The sequence below is a fragment of the Ambystoma mexicanum genome, chromosome 4q, assembly GCF_040938575.1.
Source record: "Ambystoma mexicanum isolate Mex_15411 chromosome 4q, UKY_AmexF1_1, whole genome shotgun sequence".
Taxonomy (NCBI): domain Eukaryota; kingdom Metazoa; phylum Chordata; class Amphibia; order Caudata; family Ambystomatidae; genus Ambystoma; species Ambystoma mexicanum.
In genome coordinates, this window is record NC_090928.1 from 224,250,405 (window position 1) to 224,275,429 (window position 25,025).

The 25,025-nt window shown below is 43.9% G+C and overlaps 1 protein-coding gene across 6 annotated transcripts in view; it reads right to left on the reverse strand.

The window, feature by feature from the left end:
* DDO (D-aspartate oxidase) overlaps positions 1–25,025 on the reverse strand; it is a 364,955-nt gene that overhangs the window by 110,629 nt on the left and 229,301 nt on the right. For 5 of the 6 annotated variants that reach the window (XM_069607761.1, XM_069607757.1, XM_069607760.1 and 2 more), the window contains one exon: positions 1,701–1,875. In XM_069607761.1, the coding sequence (XP_069463862.1) occupies positions 1,701–1,875 (175 nt within the window). Of the gene's footprint in view, positions 1–1,700; positions 1,876–25,025 lie in introns of those variants that run through there. The other variant, XM_069607762.1, reaches the window with a different exon arrangement.

The window sequence follows — 25,025 nt, forward strand, 5'->3', positions numbered from 1 at the left end:
ACGGCACGTGTGAGGCAGGCTGCCCTGAAGTCTGGCAGCTCGGTGATGCATTGCGGTCGTGGCTCGCCTTCCGAAATGTAGGCCAGGCATCCCGAGTTTTCTCTGCAGCAGCAGTTCTCGTCCTCAGTTGGCATTAGCTTGCACCGATTGCATGTGCACCAGGTGGAGACGCCGTCCATTCGACTAGGCCCAGGCTCTTCATCTGTTGATTCGTCCTGCCAACTGCCGTCCGAATCACCATCGTTTTCGCGTGCTTCCCTTTCCAGTAGTTCCTCCTCGGTATACTCGGGCTCATACATGTAGGGCATTATTGTAGCCCTTATGTGTTAAACAAACTAAAATAATTTATAGCGGTGGTACTGGTATCTGTTCACACGGGCTACAAGCGGCGAAGGTAGCTGACCAGAGCACTGAAACGAGTCACAGAATACTCAAAGTAACACAGAGAGAGGAATGGAATCGAAAATCTGCTGCTGTGTGTTGTTAAACGGTCTGTTTATACTTATTGAGGAAAGAGGCGTCCTGCCATTTCCATGGCGACACGTCATTAGCTGAAGCACAGCGAATGTTGACACGAGACGTGCTTTGGCGTTGGGAAATGGGCGGTACGAGTCTGCTGATGACAGGGTCAGGGGCGGGGGAATTGATTTAGTGCCGCAAAAGCAGGTCAGCCAGGGCGATCGGGGAAAAGATAGGATTATCAGAAAATGGCAGCTCCCTGGTGCTTGTTTTCGCGTGCGTTTAATGGATGAAAACTCGGGTAAGGTCCTTAGGAAAGTTTTCTAAAATCGAGCCACTTAGGCTTAAAAAAACATGGCCGACCCGTAGGGACAATAACATTTTTTACTAGACCATGCCTTTTATAACTTTTAAATATATATCAACATGCCTTTTACATTGAGCATATTATGTACATGCAGACAGTTTCTATAGTGTATGACTGCCATCTAGTGGCCCTTTTAATAATTTAGAATCGTGGTTTTGTGGCTTTTAAATGTCCTTGTAACTTTTCCCTCTGACAATATTACTTTATACCTACTTTTGCCTTACCATTTACGAGGGGACACATCCGATAACTCCGGGACCACTTATAACTGTCATTCCTCTTTTTCATCCTCCCCTTAATACTATTTTTAACTGAAGTCTAACTAGACTTTTTTTCCCGCACATAAACTCAAACCTACATTACTATATAATTACTATACTATATTATTTTTTGCTGCAGTGTAATCACTGGTTACTGCTACCACCGTAGTAAGCATGTAAGTGGGCTGGGGGTTCGGAGAACAGGAAAATGGCTGGGAGGGGACTGTGGGGGGGAGATGGGGGGGCGGGGCAGCAGCCGTCAGGTTGCTTGCAACACAGGCTTGGATCATGGGGTTCAGCCCACGATCCGAGCAATCAGATTGGTTGCTCCCCCCGCCCTGGGTGTTGACAGAGCATATTAAAGCTGGAGGAGTCTAGCATAAAACACTTCTTACAAACACAATATTATTATCATCATTATCAGTTATGTCATTAAATCAACATAAAACCTCAATGGTTCGCCCCCGTTCTGCACTGGGTTAATCGTCCACCTCCATATTAATTAATCAATGTCATGGAAACAAGACGGATACTTAATGTTAAGTCCACAGGGTCTAAAAAATGAAGCAATAGCAGTGAAATGTTTTAGAAGTCAATGCCGCGGCATCCCTTACCTGGAAAGGTATGAGGAATGAGGACTCCAGCAGCAACATCACTAGTGGTGTCTGGGGAAAACCTTTCTGCTATGACTGTTACTGAACACTGGGGGATAGATTCTGAAATGCACACTGCGGTGGAAAGGCCCACCAGCCCTCCTCCAATAATGGCTACTTTGACACTGCACATGATCTGCAAGGGGAGAAAGAGGAGAGTGGGATCACAAGTCTGCATGTACTGCATGCTAACTTTCCACAAAACGCTGGAATATTTAATAACATAGACATCTGATGTAACATATGATAACATATAGACCCTTCAACGCAGGAAAACAGACCATTGACTTCTAGAAAAGGTGGGGCCTTTTAAAAATATTACGTAAAATGCATGCATCAAACAAATTGATAAACCTTTTGACAATTCAATATATGTGGCCTCCAAAACCTGTATCCTGCGACTAAGCAGGATTGGCCAGTCATATTAAGTACGGTTTATAGTGATAATGTCGAAAAAAAAATGTCGCCTTACAAAAATGTTGAAAAAAAATGTCGAAAACAATAATGTCGAAAACCTATACATATAATGAAAAGAGTCAATTTTTAGAAAAAAAATGTCAATTAGCACTATCAATAAATACATAAACAAGAAGAGTATCATTTACTAGGGGGGTTCCCCCCCAACCCCTCTCACCCAACACCCCCCGGCCACCCCCACCACCCTCTCATCCCTCATACTCAACACATTTCAATTATATATATTTATTTATTTATTTCGAAAAATTCGAAAAAATGTAGAAATAATTCGACATTATTGTTTTTTGACATTTTTGTTTTTTAAAACATTTTTTCGACATTTTCACTTTCGACATTATTTCATTCTACATTATGACTGACCACCATTAAGTACATTTCTATTTTCAACGATATGGCATTCAAGTTTTATCCCATTTGAATTCCAAATTACCAACTGATTGTCTGAAAATCACAGTAATTTAGTTACTAACTTATCCTGTATAAATCATTCTCTTATGAGTGTGCATTGGGAGCGATGCATCTGTACAACTATTCTTACCCTGAGACCAGCTAACATTCTACATCTGGCCCTTTGACCCCAATAGATTATCTTCACATCCAAATCACTACATACTGTTCAATGTTGCAAACGTTAAAGTTAAAACGTGGTTGTAGACCCCCCTGAGTTAAAGAAATTCCATAGAACAGGGTATTTGACCCATGTTTGTTCTCAGCAGAGGGGCTCCCACACTTCTTTGTGACTTTGTATAACGTGGGTTTCACCCTAAGCAACCCAGGGTAATACAGAAATTGAGCCCTTGCTCACTGTAGCTTAGAGGGCCTCAGCTTCACCTCACTGATGAGGCATGACAAGGCCGAAACAATTGCCTGGGGCTGTTGATGGTACTCTTGTTCATAGGAGAGTTGCCTAGCATTTCGGTGGTGGACTCCACTGGTGGTTGGAACAAAGACTAATATGCAAATGGGTATTTCTCCTCTGTGAAGGGTGCAGTGAGCTTAAACATGGTCGTAGGCCCTCCTGAGTGGAAGAAATTCCATAGAATAGGGTATTTGACCCATGTTCGTTCTCAGCAGAGGGGCCTCCACACTCTTTTGTAACTTTAAAGTTAATATTAGGGTGTGTACTGTGAAAAATTAGATCACCACCAAGCCCAGCATGCATTATTTACTGTATGATAAAAAAGGGATACATGTTTGAATCACTGACATTTGTCAAATATATGCGGTCTTGCTTATGTTCCCAAAAAGCTCTTCAAATTTATGCAAAACATGCTGCACATTAAAGAGCTATATAAAAACCAAATGATATCTTTCTCATGACGGTATTTCAAAAGAGTACAATAGGAGCAGACTGTTCATCTTGGAAAGAAACTAACAGAAAACAATGTATATGGTTATTCTAGGTTTTGATAATATGATTTGCTCAGCAACACAAGTGTAACATTCGTATTATGACTAAGATATATACTGAAAGCGATAGTTAGAAATGAACAGTGCAAACTGACTCTTTTTCCACTTTACAATATTAGTACAATTAAATGCACAAAAAGGTCTGGGTCCCCCCCCCCAAAGAAAAAACACGGTCTTATATCCTGTTCCATGGGAAGGTGCTCACTCGGATGGGTCTGCAACCACGTTTTAGCTCACTGTACCTTTCACAGAGGAAAAATATCCACGTGCATATCAGTCTTTGTGCCACCCACAAGGGCAGTCCAGCACCAAAATGCTAGGCAATTCTTCTCTGAACAAGAGCACCAACAGCAACCACAGACACGTGTTTCTGCCTAGTCGAGCCCCATCAGTGAGGTGAAGCTGTTCCTCTCTAAGCGCAGTGAGCAGGCGTCCATTTCTGGATTACCCTGGGTAATTTGCGGTGACACCCAAAATTCCTAAAAATGCTCAAAAAGGTCTGGGTTCCCCCGAGAACGAACACAGCCAAATAACCTGTTCTATGGGAAGGTGCCTAGTCGCAAGGGTCTACAACCACGTGTGAGATCACTGTACTTTTCACAGAGGAGAAATATCCATGTGCATATCAGTCTTGGTCCCACCCAAAAGGGCAGTCCAGCACCAAAATGCTAGGCAATTCACCTCTGAAAAAGAATACTAACAGCACCCCAGACATGTGTTTCGGCCTAGTCAGGCATCATCAGTGAGTAGAAGTTGTGCCTTTCTAAGCGCAGTGAACAGGGAGATGGTTATTAGCACAATACAGAATGAGCAGGTAGATTGACATGCATGAGACAATATAAGTCCTTGTAAATAATCTCGGTTAAGTGCACGTGTCCAATTAATTTTCGATTACTATGATTACTAGGCCTTAAATGTAGGGCTAATAAATTAAGAGTATGTCATTGCGCACTAGCAACTCATCGGGCAGCATTAGTCTCTGCAGCGGCCACATCTTCACGGGCAGCTACAAACACAGTATCAAGCAACATCCTGAACTCAGACCATACATCTGTCGGCCGTGAGCCGGAAGGCTTCTGATTCCAGTCATTTATCATCATGTCCCATACCAAATCTCTCAACCAGTTATCAACTGTTGGAGGAGCCCGGTGCGTCCATGGCATTAGAATACGTCTCTTTGCCATAATTAGGCAGCACATTGCAAGTAAATTCCTATTGGGTTTAGAAACGCCACAATTTCCCCCTCCAAGGAGGAGCATCATGTGCTGAAGAGCTCCTACTCCTCCCACTGCCTTATTTATTACCACTAGGACCCCCTCTCAGAAGTACTGTATTATCGGACAAGACCACATCAAATGAAAAAATCCCGCCTCCTCCTCCTCCCCACATTTCTTGTAAGCGTACTCACCCTCATTTTTAAAGTGGCCCTGTCTCGCAAGAGCCATATAGGCCCAGTGCAGTCTCTTATCTTGTATGGGCTTTTTTTCCTTCTTGTCAGTTGTATCTTATATTGTATTTGCGTATAGCTAGCATTAGCTGTGACTCTGCGAGTAGATGCACATATATGAAGCCAATGTTTGTCCGCCACAAAAACCTGCAGATCTCTCTCCCATTTAGATTTCGTGTTTATATGGCATTTTGGCGAATTACACTCAGCAAATTTATAAAGCGTTGAGACTAAATTTCTACACACCAATGACAGCCCTATACACTTCAACAATGGAAAAAAGGGGCATAGCCCCCCACCCACCTTATCGGCAAATTGTTGATGCGTAACAAACACTCACTCAGGTTACATATCTCCCAGATGCTTGTTCCCTAGCCTAGTCCAAGAATCTGCTTTCCACCTATCGCATGTGGGTTTCAATGCAAAGCTACGCCAATGCCCAAGGTCCGGTGCATACAGAGTTTTTATCTTAGCACAGCGCAGAATTCTAGCCCAGGCATCCAGAGTACTGCTCACCAGGTTATATTAACACTCGTCCCATCTGTCCCAGGAAACTAGCATCGACTGCAGGGTTTATGGGTGTACCGATGCATGCTCTGCTCTGAGATGTTGATGTGGAGGGTTGCCCGGCTGCCAGATAGAGTAGCTCAATGTCTGGAGCGGCCAGACCGCCTTGTTCAAACAGCTTAGTGAGGACCTCCCAGAGAACACAGGGAGTTTTAGGCTGCTAGACCAGCTGTAATAATAGGGATCAGAGCTGCTGAAAGAGGTCCCTGCTCAGGTACATCGGGATATTTTGAACTAAGTACAGCATTTTGGGGAGGACTAGCCATTTTGTGAGGGAAACCCTGCCCCAAACCGAAAGAGGCCATAACTTCCACCACGCCACCTTATGACTCATTGCCATCAATACAGCCCAATGATTCTCGGCCAGGAGCCGTGTGTGGTCCCGATTAAGGATTACTCCCAGATATCGCACCAAAGCTTCCTCCCATTCATAATCTCCAATGTCCAGCGGGAAGCTCGTGCTATCAGTTAGTGGGAACAAAGCCGATTAAGTCCGGTTTATTTCTTACCCAAACCGACCCAAACCGAGTCACCTCATCCGTCAGCAGCTGAAAGTTGACTCTGGGGTTTCTGATGTATGATAGGATATCGTCTGCATAAAGGGACACCATAACCCGGCTGGCCACATTGCCGGTATCCTTCCTGCATGAATTTCCCGCAATCTGATCACCAAAGGTACCATTGCGATGGCAAACAGCTGCAGCGACATCTGACAACCACGTCTAACCCCTTCCGAGAGCAAAGGACCCGCTTGCAGTAGCCATTGCAAGGATTTTGGCCATCGGGCTAGCATAGAGCAGCTGTACACTTTTTAAGAAATAGACCGAAAGACCAATTGCCTGCAGAAGCGAAAACAGATAACGCTATGAAAGGAAGTCAAACGTCTTTTCGGTATATTGTAAGGCAGCCACTGCTTGAACCTTGGGATTAATCTATGCTAGGATAGCGAGCAGTCTGTGCAGATTTAAAGCTACCGATCTGCCCGGGAGGAATCCTGACTGGTCGAGGTGAATGTATGGGCAACATATAAGGCATGTTGCCAGCACCTTCGCAAATATTTTTGTAACCATAGTAAGCAGCGAGATTGGTCTATATGAAGCTATTGGGGTTGGAACCTTATTTGTTTTCAAAATTAGAGTAATCAAAGCAATCATTCAACGACGGCGGCGGCATGGATCCCTCCGCATGGGCCTCCTCCCAGACCTTCACCAAATACGGTGCGAATCGAGATGCAAACTCATTATTAAATTCAGCAATAATACCATCCGACCCAGGGGACTTGGCTGTAGGGAAGTCCCCAGTGGCCGCCATAACTTCTTCCATCGTGATCGGAGAATGCATACCCACTAAGGCCCCTTCAGCCATCCTCTCAGGATGATACTCCTTAATATAGGCCTGTAGGTCGGATGCATCAACCATCTCTTTCTGCACGTACAGCCCTGCATAATAGGCTCGCAGTGTGAGCAAGATTTTGTCCGGGGAGGTGTGTAGCACCCCATCACCATCCTCGAGAGCAGCTATATCTCTGCCCCCACTCTCACCATACCAGTGTCCGCTGAGGAATGTCTAGTTCCCCTATTTACAGGCATTTGCCGGAACATCGAGGAAGCAAAACTCCCTGTTTGCCGCCTGTCAAAACTGGTCAGTTTATCCTTAAGCAGTAACAATTATGTTCTATCCAATATAGTCGCAACTTGTAACTCCAAAACCTTTCTTTCTTTCTCTAGGGCTGTAATTTCACGATGAAGCAGCCACAGTACTCCCAGCTCAGTACCCATACACACTACCCTCACATACAGCTTGAAGGCCTCCCATACCAAGGCCATTCAAGGGTAGAGCCCACATTAGCCTCAAAGAAGGTCGAAACAGCAGACTCCAACTCTCCTCTGAAGATTATATCAAGCAGAGTTAATTGCTTGAATCTCCATAATGGCCTCCTGGTCAACTCTACAGCAGTGTCTAGCACACTGGAGAGTGGCCCGATATAGTTCTGGGCACCATAATGCAGGACTGGGTTTTTCTGATCAATACCAGGCTTGCCAAAATTAAATCTATGCACAAATAGATATCATGCACCAAAGAATAAAAGGAGAAGTCTAATTTGTCACAGTTTGTGTACACCATATATCCTGAAGATTAAATAGGAACATAGCTGATCTGTCCTCCCCTGCGGTGGTCGTCAGCGACTTAGGCTTAGTACTTGCCCTATCCATAACTATGTCCAGTATTGTATTGAAATCACCCGCCCACACTATCTGCGTATCCACATATTTTTCAGGTTTGGTCCGCTCGGGACAAGAAAAATAGAGGCTTGTCAACATTAGGAGCGTAAATACTAACAAACATAACCGGGCACCAGTCAAAAAAACATACCAGGCCTCAGGGTCAGACACCAGAGATTCCAATGTAAACAGAAGGGTTTTTATGCACCATTGTAATTTCCCCACTTGAGTTGGAGGTATAAGTCATGTAAAACCGTGAGGATCCCCAAGACTTAGCAAACGTTATAGGTCCAGGACCTGCATAATGAGATTCCTGAAAAAAGATTATTTGTGCTTGCTGCCTCTCACAATAAGCCTAAATCTTCCTCGCCTTAACAACATTGTAGAGCCCTCGGACATTCCAATTTAAATTCATGCTCTTCTCACCCATAATGTAGGCTACTCACTTGTATATTCCCAAAGGCATCAGGATAGCTGAGGCTCCCCAACACCGGTCTCAAATTTTGTCCAGTACTTTTTGCTATGACCATTTTTCTTGAATCCCACAGCCAACCCCTAAACAACGCCTTCCCAAACAAAACCAGCCCTACCTCCCACTCTCCCCCACCCGCACTGCCCACCACAAGGAGCAGTGTGACCCCACACCCTAAAATAGGCTCGGCTTTCGCCTGGGGGAGTAGAGGGGGGTACCAAGAGAGCCAAATCCATCGGTCCAGACTAAAGGCACGGGCGCCCACAGCATGTCAAACATTTCAATCAAAAACATTGGCTGGCACATTACAGTCCTAAAAAGGGAAGAGAAAAACACACTGGCGGTAGCCAGTAAAGATGCAATCTGAGGGACCAACTGCTAGCGTGCCAATTCAAAGTTAAGATCCGGATAGAAGCACATACGTGCCTCCTGTTATCGTAGTTCTCATGCCCGTCGCAATATCATGTCTCTGTTGTGTTCATTTATCAGGTGGACTATTACCAACCTAGTGTGTTGACCCGGATTTGGGGATGGTATCTAGTGAGCCCTCTCTACTTGGAACTGATGAGACGAGAGAGCTTGTAAAATATCTCTAATAAAAGACTCCATAAACGTCTCCATATTTGCCGACGTAACCAACTCCGGGAGGCCATTCTAGCCTCACAATGTTTCTGCGAGATCTCGCTTCCAAGTCCTCACTCTCGGCTTGCACTACCTTCATTTCCATTTGTAGTGTGTAGACCTCTCGTTTTGTGCTCTCCCTCCCATCTTCCAGGTGACTAATCCTAGTCTCAGCTTCTGTTATGTGGCCACTTTGCTTTTCAATCCTTTGCTGCATGAGGCCCACCTTACATACCAGACTGTCAAGTTTGGCATTATTTGAATTAAAGCCTGCTTTCATTTGAGCCAAGATGAGACCCAGATCGGTCAAACCTGCCTCCGGAGGCCTACGATGAGGGACCGTAGGACGTGGCAGGTGTAGCCATTGTAGTTCTACTAGCATCAGTCATTGGACCAGACGCCGTTTGTTACCCTTTGCCACAGAACTGCGCACTCCCTCGTCTTGCAGGGTGACCGACTCTACCAGGAAGAGGTAGTCTTTAAATAGATCCAGATAGTACCCAGTCCCAGAGCACATGCGAGCCCCCTTCTTATTTATCAGCCTCTCAGTGCAGGGGCAACCCTTTTCGTCCTGTGTTCAGGATTTCAATCAGGCGACACACAACTTGGTCTCGGGCTAGTATGTAGCGCACGACTGAGATGCCTTTCTCCTTATTTTATGCAGATTCAATTTGAGATGTACACAACTCGTATCACACCCCCTTTTCAAATTCCCCGGGGGAAACAATAGACCATGAACCAGGCTGGATGGTGAAAATACAATATTTATTTATTTTTAAAATTCAAAAGAAAATCAGACAATTTTAATATGGGGCAGCAATCACCAATGGGGTGATAATTACAATGAAATTGGAATCAAGACACTTGGTTACCCCTCTCCTAGAACATATAAACAGAACAATTGAATAGGAGCACTTTTTGATTTAGGAAAGATAGCACCCAAGTTAAGGTTTCCCCTGGCAATGTTCCCTCAACCCACCAATAATCGAATTATGAGTGGATAGAAAGAAGCAGCAGGTAATCCGGAATAAGAGAATCCCTCACAGAATAAGAAGCAAAAACCCTTAGCAAAGGCCTAAAATAACACTTGAATTTTACAACGAATTACTTAATGTGTGGTTAAATTATAATATACATATGCTTTATCACAATAGCATGTACGTTATATCACTGGCAATCACAAGGCAGTGGATCAGCAAAAGGCATACAATTCGAAAATGAGTGGAAAGTTTAGAACATGCTGCAGCCAAATGACACGTGGGAAAACCTGCAATTTTCTCAATTCTCGCTTTAAATTACCCAAACGGTTTTGAATAAAAACGGGTGAAATACTCTGATTTGGAGTGCGGGGATGGATATATATAACAGGGACACTATAGAGTTGAAAATAGGTCTATAGCTATGAAATTGGATGAGATATGCAAGATATAAAAGGGGTCGATTTGAGTAAAATGAAGCCGTGAAATAGGAAGGGAAATCAGTTGTGACAAGAATGGTTTTACTTTGAACTAGAGTATTCAGACTAGAACACCCAAAGATGGACACAGTAAGATCCAAGGTTGATTCGCGAGTTCAACCCTGTCACCCCAGCGCCCAACCCTGACGTAAACCTGTCCGATCACTCAAAATATGACTAATGGCTTAGGCTTACACAAGACAAAATTGAAAAGAGGTGGCGCTAGCACTTAAATGTTAAGGACAGGATACGAGGATGATTCTAACAGTTTCAACAAGTTACCAGGGTAAAAATAGGATTGCTTAGGTAGTAGGATAAGGACAAAGGCAAGACAAGATAGGCTATGTATTTCTAAAGGAGTAGAGGTTATACTCACAGTCCACTTTCTAGTTTTGGGATTTTTGGACAGTCAACAGGGTCTGGTCACCACAAGGCTGGAGCGCCTGGCAAAAGACAGCTGGGCAAGGTCTGGTCACCAGGTAGCGAACAGCTGGGTAATTTGGGTCACTGGATGGTAATTCTCCTGGCAAAGGACAGCTGAATGGCAGGATTGCAGTGGGCATGCCGGTAATGGGCAGCAAGCCAGGCTGGTTCAGGATGCTTCCCAAAAGAATACCACAGCTTTCCCCTTTGGTTAATTGGGATTTTAGTGGGATTTCAGAATGGAGGCCTTGCTGGAAGGGTCAGCAATGCTTATGCCTTGTAGTTGGGATCAGCAAGATGGATGGAGCAGATCAGGAACGCAGCGCAGGAACTTCAGGAAGAGTGTCTGTCTAGAGTATTGTCAGGGACTCTTATTTATAATGCATAGTGACATCATCAAAGTATATGGCTGGGCAGGCTTAACTAAGCACACCTCTAACCGGCTGGATTGGTCAGGGGTGCTAGTCCCCACCTCGCTCTCAACTGGTTGGATTTCAAGGAAGAATGTCAGATTTATGATGTGAGTTTTACAATGTTCAAAAACCTCCCACAGTTACTTTAGCTAAAATCCAATTTTGCCACATATGGCACATTTATACAGTTGAAGTCTCTTAGCAACTTACATAAGCAGGTTACATATTTTATGCCGACCATTCCACTCCAACTCTCAAATCTGTGAGACATTGTTTCGCCCTTCTAATACTGTTTGGTAAATTTGAGTATGAAAGATTCAGCATTAAATTATGTATCTTTGTACACGTGTGTGGATTATCATAAGGTAAGTATTAAAATTTGCAATGGCATCATGGATACTTTCCTTATGATCCCCAATTCTTTGCCATTTCTGTTGCCAAGGTGTCAGTGAATTCTACAATGTCTCAAATTATAAACCACAAAATCACTTCACAACTGCAAGATTTTCACATTTTTACAGAGTCCTGCTACAGAGATAAAAGTGTTTACATTTTTATTAATAAATAGTCTTTGGAAGCAAATGGTGGTCCTTTGTCCATCACTGGACCATTTATTTTTTCTTCAGCTGCCACCAACTGTCATTTCCTCCTGAGTAAGGTGGGGTTTTCCCAGCTTGATTGAAGGTGTATTGACCCTTCCCCACTTCACACTTCCTTGTCCTGGGAGTTCCATTGTCAGAGGGTTCAGCCCACACGAGATTCTGTCCACACTAGTAATTATCACTGAGGTGTTAGTATCTACTGAGAGTTTATAGTGGTTCCCTTTCTTGGGGGAAACCTTAGCTCTGCCAACTGGAATAACCCGTTTTTGGAAGCTTGCAAAATCTAGCCAAAGCAGTTTAAAACCTTCATTTTCTTTTATTTGGTCTTGAATAAAAAAACAAGCCTGTTGGATAGACAGCCCATGTGTGTTTCCCAGCAGCCAACCCCTTCTCATTGCTAGGCACAGACAAGCTTTCATTCAACCTTTTACTTTTTTTAAAAACAGGCATTTTTTTCTTTAGTTTGCAAAGCCCATTTTACACATGTGGTGCAAGCTGCTAGCACTTAGCTTCTTAAATTCGGTTTTTGATTTTCCATCCGGATTCCCACACTGTTTTGCAACCATAGTTATTTTCTTGTGGGCAGTAGTTTATTTGAAGTACAAATGCACTGAAATTGGCATAGCCCAGATAGCTGGAGTTTCTTTGAACTACTGATCTTTGACACTTTGTAACCCAAAAATGAACGTGCCTCCTGTGCGGGTAAATGAAGTTTCTTTGTAGATTCTTTCAGGGGTCATGCTTGGTTTTACTGAAGCACAATGGGGATATGAATGGGCATGGGAGAGCCTTATTAATAACAGTAGTTTGAGGCGGAACAGATGAAAATAGCATCAGAGCAGCAATATTTGTAAAGGTGACACATTTCCCTTTTCAATTTAACTTTATTTATTTTGTACATGTAAGAACACACTGGCAAGCTCCCTCAGTGTGTCCCCTTGTTCCATCCTGCCCAATATGTGCTTGATGTTGCATTGCAGGCATCCTTTTGGTGCTGCAAAAATGCATTTTTGAGGCCATGGGTCTCACTGGACCCAGCGCAAACATTTTGCTGTTTCTGCTGAAGTGCAGCTTGGTTTTGGGGAAATTGTGTTCAGTGGGTCAATGTAGCCCACACCTGCCAGTGGACCCCACAAAAGAGTAAGTACTGTCTGAGCTCCCAGGCAAAGCAGTGGTCTTCCTGGTCCTGGAGACGTTAATTATGTCCCAGAGGTCACCTCAGGCTGCCTTAATGGCAAATGATAGTGCCAACTCTGGGCCCATTCCTCCCAGCCCAGATGCTTGATTTCCCATGCACGCCTATCTAGCACAGTAGGGATCTCCTCGCAGCCCTCTGCACTCCGCTACTCTCCACACTCAGCAGTCTGCTGCTCCTACCTCCATAAGACAAGTGTTCGTGGGGGGGATCGTCTCCTTCTACCTTCCAGATGGATGAGTCAGGCCCTTTGATGCTTCATGGCCATCAGACTCAGCAATTGACCCACTGGAGCCACGTCGCTCGAATGGCCTGCAGACTGCCTTGCTGTATCACAGAGCATCTCTCCACATCCCAGCGAGCTGCGCTCTCTTGTTGCTCCATTAGCCCCATCAGCACTGGCAAACAGGTCTCAGAGCCACCCCACCAAGGCCCACTGGTCCCTCCAGGAAAGCCAGCACCATCCATCGCCTGCGTCCTCCTGTCTCTTCCGCCACTCCTCTCCAGTATTTTTGTTCAGGGAGATCTAAAGGATATTCCAGCTGCCTCCGCTAGAAGGAAAGCTATGCGTGAACCGTGGGTGCCACTAGCCAATAGCAGAGCTCAAGAACTCAGTGCCACCTTCCTCAGCAGCTCTTTGGCATCCCTGTGAGATCGTTATTGATCTTGTCTGAGCCAATCGGAATGAGTGCAGTCAATATTTACTGGTATTGACTGGAACATGAACATTCCATCTTCAAAAGCACACAGGGAAACAACAATGCAACTTCCGGGCAAGATTTATTTCAAAAAGACACTTCCACAGTGGAAGGACCTTTTTCCCCAGCAACATCCTTTTTAACACACCAAAGAGAATGCTAAAATATGGGAAAATAGTTTCATTTTGTTATAGCTCAACCATTTACTTTTAAAAGGACATGCATGCTCATGTTAAAACCGCTCCAATTTAACCACGTTTACAATTTTTCAATTAAAATGCTTAATTTATGGAGACAACCTTGTTATTTAAATACTACAAAATGAAACCACATTTAATTGAGTTTGCTTATTTATTTTACTCACTATCAAAGTAACATTTTAACTTCACCAATAAAACTCCAAAACATGCAATGCTACTACCACTATGTGCTAATGGCCTTAAAGACCTCAGAAGGGGTAATTATTGCTTGCGCTAATCACCCTTCCCTAACTTATGGCCCTCGGGCTCGCCTCTCGCCATATCTTGGTGGTGAGTCATTATCCTGCGATAAAAACCCCACCCTATGTCTACAAGGCTATATTCCATATACAAATAAATGTAGGTCCTTAAATAATTGGACTCCTAAACAAAATATTTTGGGGTACATGGCCAAGATGGCGGCGGTGCAGGAGTACTCCATCTAAGCTCTGGACTCCCAAATCTCCCATAGCTTACCTCATTAGCGTACAAGAGCCGGCAACCCTCCACAAGTAGCAGACGGCCCGGAGGAAAGGCTGCCGGCATGATTGGAGAGCAGGGAGCAGCTTGGTCTGAAGAAGGGCAGCGGCAGACAGGGGAGAAATCCACATATAGGTGCCACCCCTGTCGAAAAGGTGACCTCGGCTGCATGGACGGTGACCGGAGGAGACGTGGGCCCGCTCGGTGCGCGTCGGCTCCCTGTCCAGCCTCCAAATGAAGACTTTGGTACTCTGCACAAAGAGGGTAGGCACTTTTGGCTCATGGGGTCGGTCCCTCTGGTGGGTCAAAGTCAATGTCGTGGTTAGAGAATAAATTCAACACAACTAGGTGCCCAACTGGAAAGGAGAACCTCTATGATTGAGCAGCGAACCAATCAGCTGGACCAACAGTGTACCCAAATGATTCCAATGGTCAAGCACGGCGAGAAGTGGAGGTAGCCATCAAGGGGAATAAAGCAATGTAAAATAGATTGGAATATCTTGAAAACGTGGTGCGAGCTAAGCAAATCAGGGTGATTGGTCTCCCTCCAGAGAGGAAAGGCATGGCCTAATTAGTTTGATTTCCAATTGGTTCCCTGACTTACTGAATTTGGAGGTGGAAGAGGCTATTATATAGGTGGGTAAATGATACAGAATTAAGTCCAAAGCTGCCAGAATCATCTACCGGTCCGACGCTCATTGTCAAGCTCTGAGACGCTCGAGATAGGGAAAGAATCTTAAAGGCCGCTGCTGCAAAAAATTATCTTCAGCTGCAACAACACAAGACCCTCCCCTTTCCAGATTGGGCACCAGTGACTGAGAAGAAAAGGAAGCAACTTAATGTTCTTAAGAAGTCTATTTTGGCGCGAGGTGTGCAGGCGGGTTTGCGCAAGCCTGCTAGGCAGAGTTACTTGTAGAGTCAGATAATTACATCTTTTGGGACACAGAGCTGAATATCTGTTGAAAACAATCCCCAAAAACACAACGCCCGATGAAGACAAGGGATGAGGTGATTGGGCTTAGGGGATGATTACCATTGGTCGGTCTGGGGGGGCTCTGAGAATCGTATTCACTCTGTTTATTCACTGAGCTCAAAAGGTTCTCTTGAAATGGTATTATAAGGCTGAAAGTATAGCTGGCCGTTGAGTGATGGATAGCGAGGGACTAATCGATCCAGATGTCACTAGGCTAGGACATGTACGAAATAGAGCAGCCATAAATTATGTACCAGGGAACCATGGACTAAGATCATCCATCATTACAGGAACCAAGGAGGGATTCCTTCTGGGGACATGAAGCTTCACCGGGTCAGATCTTTTAAGCAGCTGTGGATCCCTGAGCCTGTGTCAGGAAAGTCTCCAGTAAGGATATGTGGGGATCTCTCGAGGTTTAGCATGATAGACTACTAATAGCCCTGGTTTCGGATGATACTGTAAAGCATGGGTTGCGTGAGATATAGACGAATTTCACTGTGAGCCAAGAAAATGTTGCCCGTGGGAATATGAGTGTTGGGAAGATTTCGCCGTCCAGACAGATACTATTTACTTTGTTACTTGCCCCCATGTCATAGGAGGACTGCCAGTTAAGCCCTTAGATGAAAATGTTCTGTGGTTTGTTTATCTAATTGGATACGCTGTACGCACCCCATGTGGACGGTTCACCTTCTGGTTTGTTTTGCATGATTAAACATCAATAAAAAGATATTTTGAAAAAAAGGAATTGGGGTCAATTATCATGCTTCATCTACCACACTGTACTTAGTAACTTCCTAATAAAAATAAAACCACTTCTTAGGTTTTGAAGTGTGGGTTTTGTACTGCCTATTTATTTATTTTATTGTGAGTAAAATCCTTTACGGCAAATAAAAGCAAAATGCCATTCCCAATGTAGGCATTTTTCATGCCAGTAAAAATATGTATTGAACTCTAAAACAGACGGTTTTGTAATGAATAATTATTTGCACTTAGCAAATAATGCAAAACAAAAGCTGCATTTTTACTATACACATTATTTCTGGAATCTTAAGGTTTGTATCCCTTTCCAGGACTAATTCCAATGTTTAAATCCTATCTATGATAAGGATCGGGCCTTTTAAGATCAATTAAAGTAAATCATGGATCATTCTCTCATGGAAATCGAAAAATCAGTTCCATGTCTTAAAATCGATGCAAAAATGGCCGTGAATACAAAATATCGCGGCAAAAATGCTGTGGTTTTTTTGTGCCACAATCATGTAAAGAATGCGGGAGACACCTCTGCAACCCCCGGACCCATTATTCCATTTAAGGGGAGCGGGGGACATGTCTTAACACTGTAAATGAAGGAGAGAAAGAGGGTGGAATGTCTGATTTTGGGCAGCATCACAGAGCCTTTACCTAATGCCAATTCATTACTGGTTCTGGGAAGCAGAGCACAAGCCATATTTGATGTTGGCCGGTACATGCAGAGATAAACTGTTTGCCTCTAGTGTTTTGCCTACAATTGGATGATCAGGAATTTCAATAAAGGCCAAGCCGACTGCAACTCACTCGCAGAAAGGAATAAGAGATTGTTGGAAAGAGTTGGGTGACAAGGGATCATTAAACTTGGAAGTATAATCTGAGATTTTGTATTGAAGATTAGATCAGATCCTAATGCATGCCTTCTGTAACAAATTATTAGTGCTGATAACAAACGCTGGCAGGGGTAGACAAACTGCATGTGTGTGATTCCTCCCTTGCCGGGGTGTTCCAAGAATGTCTACTAAGACTTACCCACTTGCTGTCAGCGAATTCTGAAAAGATATTTCTGAAATTACAGAATTGGTTTAATGTATGAAAGTAAGTAAAATAGTAGTTTTAACAAACATGGGAAGTGTGAACAGATATCAATCTGATATGAACGGAATCTAAACCATTTGCGCAGAGCCAAGAATCGCCTAAGAGGACTGGCGACTATTAAAATATGCTGTGCGTGCTATAGCTATGATAAGCTGCACGGGAAGGACCATTCGATGGTATATACAGATTCATGCAGCACACTCCGGGAAGATGGTCCACTGATTGTTTCTTCATTCAGGTATGTATTCAGTAAGGAGAGGTTGCTCTTGAATAATACAAGCAAACTTTTGAATTCAACCTCTTGGATTAATACAAACAGAGTTTAGTCCTGATGAAGATGGTTTTTCCATATTGATCAATGGATTGTTGTTGAAACTAGCTAATGAGACACCCTGTAGAAATCTCAGCAAGCACACTCAATTGTAGGCATATGGCTGAAAGTCTCAGGTAGTTTACTCACCATTAGATACACAATGTTATTAACAATAACTGCATTCCTCCTTTTTTATTCAATTTATTTTGTATTTGCATGGTTTTGATTATTGTGGTTTATATTCACCTTGAAGGCATATTAATGAATTTTTGTAACATTGTACGGCACATTTAATGCACCTTTTTCAGACTTTGGCACTTCATTACTCTGGCTGCTGTTTTTAAAGTATTTAAAAATTGATATTTCTTTACTCCATGGCATCTATTTATAGATGCAAATATTAGTAGGTTGAATAGACTACAGATCTATTATGAAATGAATCCCACAGAAATCCCAAACCCCCTCTTTCTCAGATATCAATCCTGGCAGGTGTTGTGAGTCTTTTGCGCTCTAATAACTGCCAGGAACCAGATTCTGAGGGAATTAAGCCAAATCTATGTTGGAAAACTGTGTGGCAGATTTGGTCCTGCTTTAAAAAACTGCAGCAACTGCACGAGATACAGAGAACAACATGAGAAAATAGGAGTCTCTTAGTTCCTTGATGATTTGTATGTATAAGTTTCAATATATTTAATTGCTTCCATTTATACTTTTTTTTCTCATGAATCAGTGTCTAACGTGACGGAAACAAGGAGGCAACAATGGCCGCAGAAGACTGAGTATCTGCAATGTTACTGTGTGCCCAGTTTGTGATCTAATCGCGCTAATGGTGAATATGGTGCTACCTCAGTAAGGCTTCCCAGTTTCGCAGGCTAAGTGTGGTCTTGAATGTGGATGTTTTTAAAGTAAGAATGTGTTTCATACAAAAAAGGGAACACGATGACTACAATGACTCACTATTATATAGATATCAATTCTTGAACTTATTCGATGTCGAGGGGAATAATATGAATACAGTTCAATTATGTGGTTTCCATGTCTCCAGTAAGAGGTAAAAGAAATTCATAATCCGGCTGCTGTCACAAAAGAGAGACCAATGACCCACTAAAGACGGATGATTTCATTTATTTTGAGGATGTAGTTGTGGATGAACAAAAAAACTGGCAAAAACTCCCAACTGCAAACATAAAAAAAATTGAAATGTCTCATCGTGCCCTATGGACACTGCAGGGCTATTCCAAGCACGACACAAGTTTGTGCTTAAAATGTACCTCTTTTCCTCAGAGTCTATTCTCGAGTTCTCAAGTGCAGGTTTAAAATGTTTCCCACACCTTGCCTTGTTTATACTTTTCTTAAGTTTGGGTTTAAGCGTCTATCGCAACCTTCATCTCTGGTTGAGGCTGGGATACGACCGTCTCCCACTTGGCTTGTAGTTCCTGTTGTGGTTGCTATGTCTCTGCCATGAATAATAGTAAAGATGCCCTTCAATTGTAAGAGGGTCCTGGGTTTGCCATCCCTTGTTCCCGCAGGCGTATGTAAGAGAACTTCCTCACCCCCTCTGTTAAGGTCCTGACCTCTTCCTTGTATCCCGCCTCTCCACTCTTGTTCTGGTACTGCTCCTGTGCAACATGCACACATTACCCCTTCGACCATTGGCTCGACCCCTTCCGATTGGAGTCTCACCCCTGGCCCCCTGTTTTAGGCAAATAATTTCCTCTCATACCTTTCTGACCTTTCTAACTTTGACTGGGCTAACCTCCTGCACTTCTTCCAAACTCTTCTCTCCAATCGTCTTCAGATATTTTAAAAGAAGCTCCTCCTGACGTCCCCAACCAGCCTCCAAATCATGCTCCAACATTGTTTCCCGCCGAGATTCCACCTCCACCTGGTGTCCCATCTCCAACTCTCCCTGGTGTCCCATCACCACCTCTCCCTGGGGTCCACAAACCTCCTCCTGATGTCTAAAGCCAACCTCCTTATCTCCAACACTCGCCTCCAACCTTCTCCTCAATGCAATTGCTGGTCAAACTCATGTCCTGATCTCCAATTCACTCCAAATTCCCCTTGGCAGCTCCTACTCCCAAAGCTCACCCCCTCCTACTTGGGACTAAGGCTTACAACGTGACTCAGTACCGCTCTTGTGCCTGCTTCATGGGTAATGGTTTGCACTTGAAGCATCTAATTAGATCTGGGCCGAGATTAGTTTATTCCAAGTGTTTCCTTTCCCACAGATGTAACAGTACAAGATTCAGGAATTCCTGAGTGCGAGGAGAGTGCAGTTTCAAAAAGTGCCGGTCCGCCATCTTGCATGCTGGCTGTGCATCTGCTCATGCAAAAAATGCTGCTGGACTTCGCGAAGTTGTGACTACTGTCAAGAGACAAGAGTGCAGGTGTGTGTGTGTGTGTGTGTGTGTGTGTGTGTGTGTGTGTGTGTGTGTGTGTGTGTGTGTGTGTGTGTGTGTGTGTGTGTGTGTGTGTGAGTGACTATCCTTGTGGGGACTTGGGTGTGTAAACATGCACACGCTGTGGGGACCTAAACCCAAGTCCCCACATGGTAATGCCTTCCAAATGAATTAAAACAACTTAAAAGACATCTGTGCCAATTTTTAGAACTTTTAAAAAAATGGCTTTGTGGGGACCTGTGTTTATTTTGGTGTGTTGATTTTTTACTCAGCTCTGCCCCCGCAGGCTGGGTGTGGTATTGCAGTCATCAACACACGGACAGGAATTTAAACACACTTGATAAATCAGATGCCCTACATGCTTAGGCAACAGACAGCAGATTCATGGGAACCATTTATACACAAATTCAATTGTATTTTAAATGGCCTGAACTCTGCGTTTAAATGTAAAAGAATGAAATTAAGCTGTTTTTTGTGTATTTTGTATGTTTACAGAATTGAATATAATTGATACACAACATAAGTCTTCCCTCATTGCACAACACACTTCCAGATTCATTTTAAGCATTGGCTACTTTGTAACAAACCAATCACAATGTGACTTACTTTACTTCCTTATTTTTCTGTGATTTTGTTGAAGTCCCCATATGGGTGGCGTGTGATGATATTGAATTCCACACTGTGAAGACAACACATTATGTGCACTGATGTCATCTTGTCCACACTGTGAAGACAACACATTATGTGCACTGATGTCATCTTGTCTATAGTCTGATATGGGAATTAATTGAATGTTGGCATCACATTTTGTCTGATTACACAAACATATTCACAGGGTTAATGTTTAATTGATACTAATTTGGTTTCATTACAAGTTCATCTCTAAGGGTCAAAGTGGCAGTAGTGGAATTGCCGCCACTTTATTCAGTCTGCTGATATACAGGTTATTGAAAATGGACACTAATTCCTCTGGTGAAATTAACCCTGAAGAAATTAGCACTGGAGGAATAAGCAATGAAAACCAGTGATAATTCCCCCCGGGATACATCCTCCAGTGGAATTAGAGCTGGAAATAAAAATGCTTATTCCATCCTACCTTCAGGTTAAAATACTGAACGAAACACAGCCAAAAATAGTGGCCGATTTTAACCAAAAATAGCCAAAAGGCGAAGGAAAATGCATTCAGGTGATGCAAATGAAGCCACAGATGCACCCAATTGGCCATACAAGGGTATGTGAATACGAATAGTATGGCATGATGCTGAAGTCCCCATAGAGCTGATATGATGGTACTGAGTCCACCAAAAGGATGGTGCGTGGTCATGTTCAGATCCCCACTGGGATGTTGTTTGATGACAAAGAGGTCCTCACAGGGATGGTGTGTCATGGCATATTAGGCCCCATAAGAATAGTTTGTAATTATGCTCAATGTCGCAGTAGAGATGGAATGCAATGATATTGAATCCTCCAACTGGATGGTGTGTGCTGATGGTGAGGTCCCCACAGGGTTGATATGTGATGATATTTAAGTCCTCACATGGATGGTGTGTCCTGATGGTGAGGTCCCCCCCCACAGGGTTGATATGTGATGATATTTAAGTCCTCACATGGATGGTGTGTGCTGATGGTGAGGTCCCCACAGGGTTGATATGTGATGATATTTAAGTCCTCACGTGCATGGTGTGTGCTGATGGTGAGGTCCCCACAGGGTTGATGTGTGATGATATTTAAGTCCTCACATGGATGGTGTGTGCTGATGGTGAGGTCCCCACAGGGATGATGTGTGATGATATTGAAGTCCTCACATGGATGGTGTGTGCTGATGTTGAGGTCCCCACATGGATGATATGTGATGATATTGAAGTCCTTACATGGATGCTAGGGAGAATTCTCTGTAGAGGCTAATTTCCCGAACCTAGTGAGTCCCCCAGCAGCTTTGCTGGATTTTTGGGGTTTATTTTTTTCTCCTACCAAGAGTGAGACTCTTTTCCTCACACTCTTGGACATGATTTGAGGTGTTCCTTTGACTATCTATGTGTTTGATGGGCTATGGGGGTCTTTCACCCCATAGGGTTTCATGTTTTTTTTTCTATGTGTGTTACAAAGCACCCTCCGTGCAGTAACACAGGGATGTCATAGTGGCTCCCAAACATAGACTCCATACCCTGGGACTGACTACTGTCTCCCAGGGCATGTAAAGTCACCATTGGCTTTACTAGTCCCAAATTATTAACAGAACCAGTACAAACCATCCTATTGTGGACGTACTGGTAGGGGCAATTCGATTGCCCCTGTGTCTGTTGTTCGAGGGGGCACTGTCCCGTCCCCCCTGAGCGAGTTTTGGCTGGTGGCAGTGGATACTACTTTTTATATTCGATCGCAAATATATTGCTATGGGATTTTCCCATTGTTCGAGGCTAATACTTTTTCAACATAGCCTCAGACATACCGCCGGTTTATTAAATTAATATTAATTCACTGGTTGGTATTTTCTGCCAGAACTCGGTTCTAGAATGGCGATGGTGTTCGCCTCTGTAATTCTAACCCAAGGTTGAGCCCTTTGTTTCACTTTTGGCGGGCTTCTGCACAGAAGCCCTCCAAAGTGGTGCCACTCTGTCTGGGGGTGTGGGAGGGGGTTTAGGCACCCTGGACTGAGTTGCCTCGACAACTCAAGTCGCACTCTTGTGTGCTCACCACTTAGCATGTTTGTTTGACAGCTAGGTTGTGTGAATGGGGGTTTTGGTGCATAAAAGCAGGGCCTTTGGGGACTGGAACTTCAGAAGTCGCCACAGGACCTAAGAATCCGAAGAGGGAGAAGCTGAGCCGACCTGCAACGACACCACCACCGGTGGAGCCCTGCTGAACCGACTCACCACTTCCCAACGACAGAGGAGATCTCCCTGCTGGAGAGTCTTCTTCCCTTGACTGGTGGGAACAACCAGTTTTGTCTTTCTTTTCGTCACCCCCAACGTCGTGTGGTCGAATTGCCCGTGCCAAGCACCCCGGCAACCGGATAGCCACACTTACCACGGGACCGCGAACAAAAGGTGGTGCCTTGTGACCGAGAACTCCGCGGCTGGTTTCTTCCCTGGCAGTGCAACGATCTTCAGCTTTCCTCCACGTCGAGATCTTTTCTTCCTCCAGGCAAAGCCCTGACTTGCATCCGCTGCCAGGAACAACTGACCCCGCTGGAGCTGTCTCCCCACTTTAAAGGTACTGTGTCCGCCTGACTTCCCTTGTAACGGTTAGAGTGGGGTGTCCCGTAAATCCTCACCTTTCCACTGGGTCGTCCTCCAGACCTTCTTAAACTTTCTTTTCGAAACTGGTCCAACCGTTCTGTGACATTTTTCTACAAAGACTGGAAGTGCTTTTCCACTGTGCTGTTTGAGACATTCAGCCTTGCTCTCTCCAAGAGTGGGCCTGGCCCTTGACTTTGTGTGCTATACAGTAGATTTTGCCTGCCTGACTTGCATTTGTCTCTTAAAAGTGTTGGTACTGAGTTGGTTTCATACCCTGCCTTTTTCCCTCCCTTTTTAACAAATATTAGAGTGCCATCTAGGTTATGCGCTCACCTCTGTCTGAAAATAAGTGGTGTCTTGAACCTAGACTTGTCGAATATTTATAAGGGGGTTGTATATACTTACAGTGACTGTGTTTGAAATTGCTTGCCTCATTAGTGTTAGTGTATTTTTACAAAGTGTGTTTTAAATAAATAAATCTATACTTTTTAATACCAAAGCTCTGGTCAGTGTTTGCTTATTCTACTGTGTTATCCGCCCTACTGTGTATGCTCTATATACTGCCTAACTCTTCTTTAGAGAAGTCTGACTGCTCAGCCACAGCTACCAGGTAACTCTGGGTGGTACAGACTGCTACCAATTGGGTTTACTGCCAACACCTGTAGTCTTAAACTTTTTGCAGTGGTCCCAGAGGGAACTGCACAGGTTTCTGCCTAACAATGGATAGTATGTGATGATGTTGAAGTCTCCTTAATGAAGATGTATTATGATATTAAACTTTTTGTATGTGGGCTCTTTGATATTAAATGCCTTACAGATATATACTGCTTCAAGGAAATAGAAGAGAGGGTTGGTGAAGATGTTGAAATAATTTAAGAAAGTATGTATAGGCCTGAGTGTGTTTTATGTTAACTTGAACTCATGTAATGGCAATGTTACATCAACCCCTGCTTAGTACATGGCCAAATCAGAAATTGAATGAAATCTCACCTGACAATGGAGGTCATTACGAGTTGGGCGGTATTCTGTCTGTAAATCCACTGGTCTTACCGTTATAAACACTTGGTCTGGCAGATTTACCGCTGGATCACATGTGGTGGCGGCGGAGTATGTTCCCATTTTTTCAGACTCCATTGGACTCTATGGGGCATTTTGGCAGAATTACTGCAGCAGTAAATCCACCCCAGTAATTTCGCTGAAAATGGGTAGAAAGTCAGCAGATTTACCTCCAGCTCATTGCTGGAGGTGAATCTTTTACATTTCTGCCAAACTCATAGTTGGGTGGTGTGGTAATGTGGCGTGAATGCTATTACTGTTGCATTTTTACTGCACTGCCCAACTCGTAATGAGTCCAAATATCTTTAGTTTCTCTTCTGTGCAACTGTGAGGTCTTCTGCCACATTTCACCTACTTCTTGTGCCCATTTATTTAGCATGAAATTCATGACTGTCCTTCTTTACAGGCATGTTGAAGCTGTCCCTCAACTCTCCATTTAGGAGATTTGTTGTTGCTTCAGAGACCACAGCCAAAAATTCAAAAGATAACTTGGCCAAGCTACAGGATGCATTTCGTGCTTTCAGGGCAAGGATGCCCGTAGTTGATATATTGTGCATCCAGCCCCTTGCTCCCCTGTCAGGAGACAAAAGGGGGAAAATGTGGTTTGGAAGCTAGCCATCATGACCTTCACCACCAAACCTTATTGGGATACATGGTTGGAGAGTGGCAAGACCACCCCCTTACATTTCTTGGAGGCACTGCTGAGCTCACCTCTGGAGTGCTATACCTATCCCAT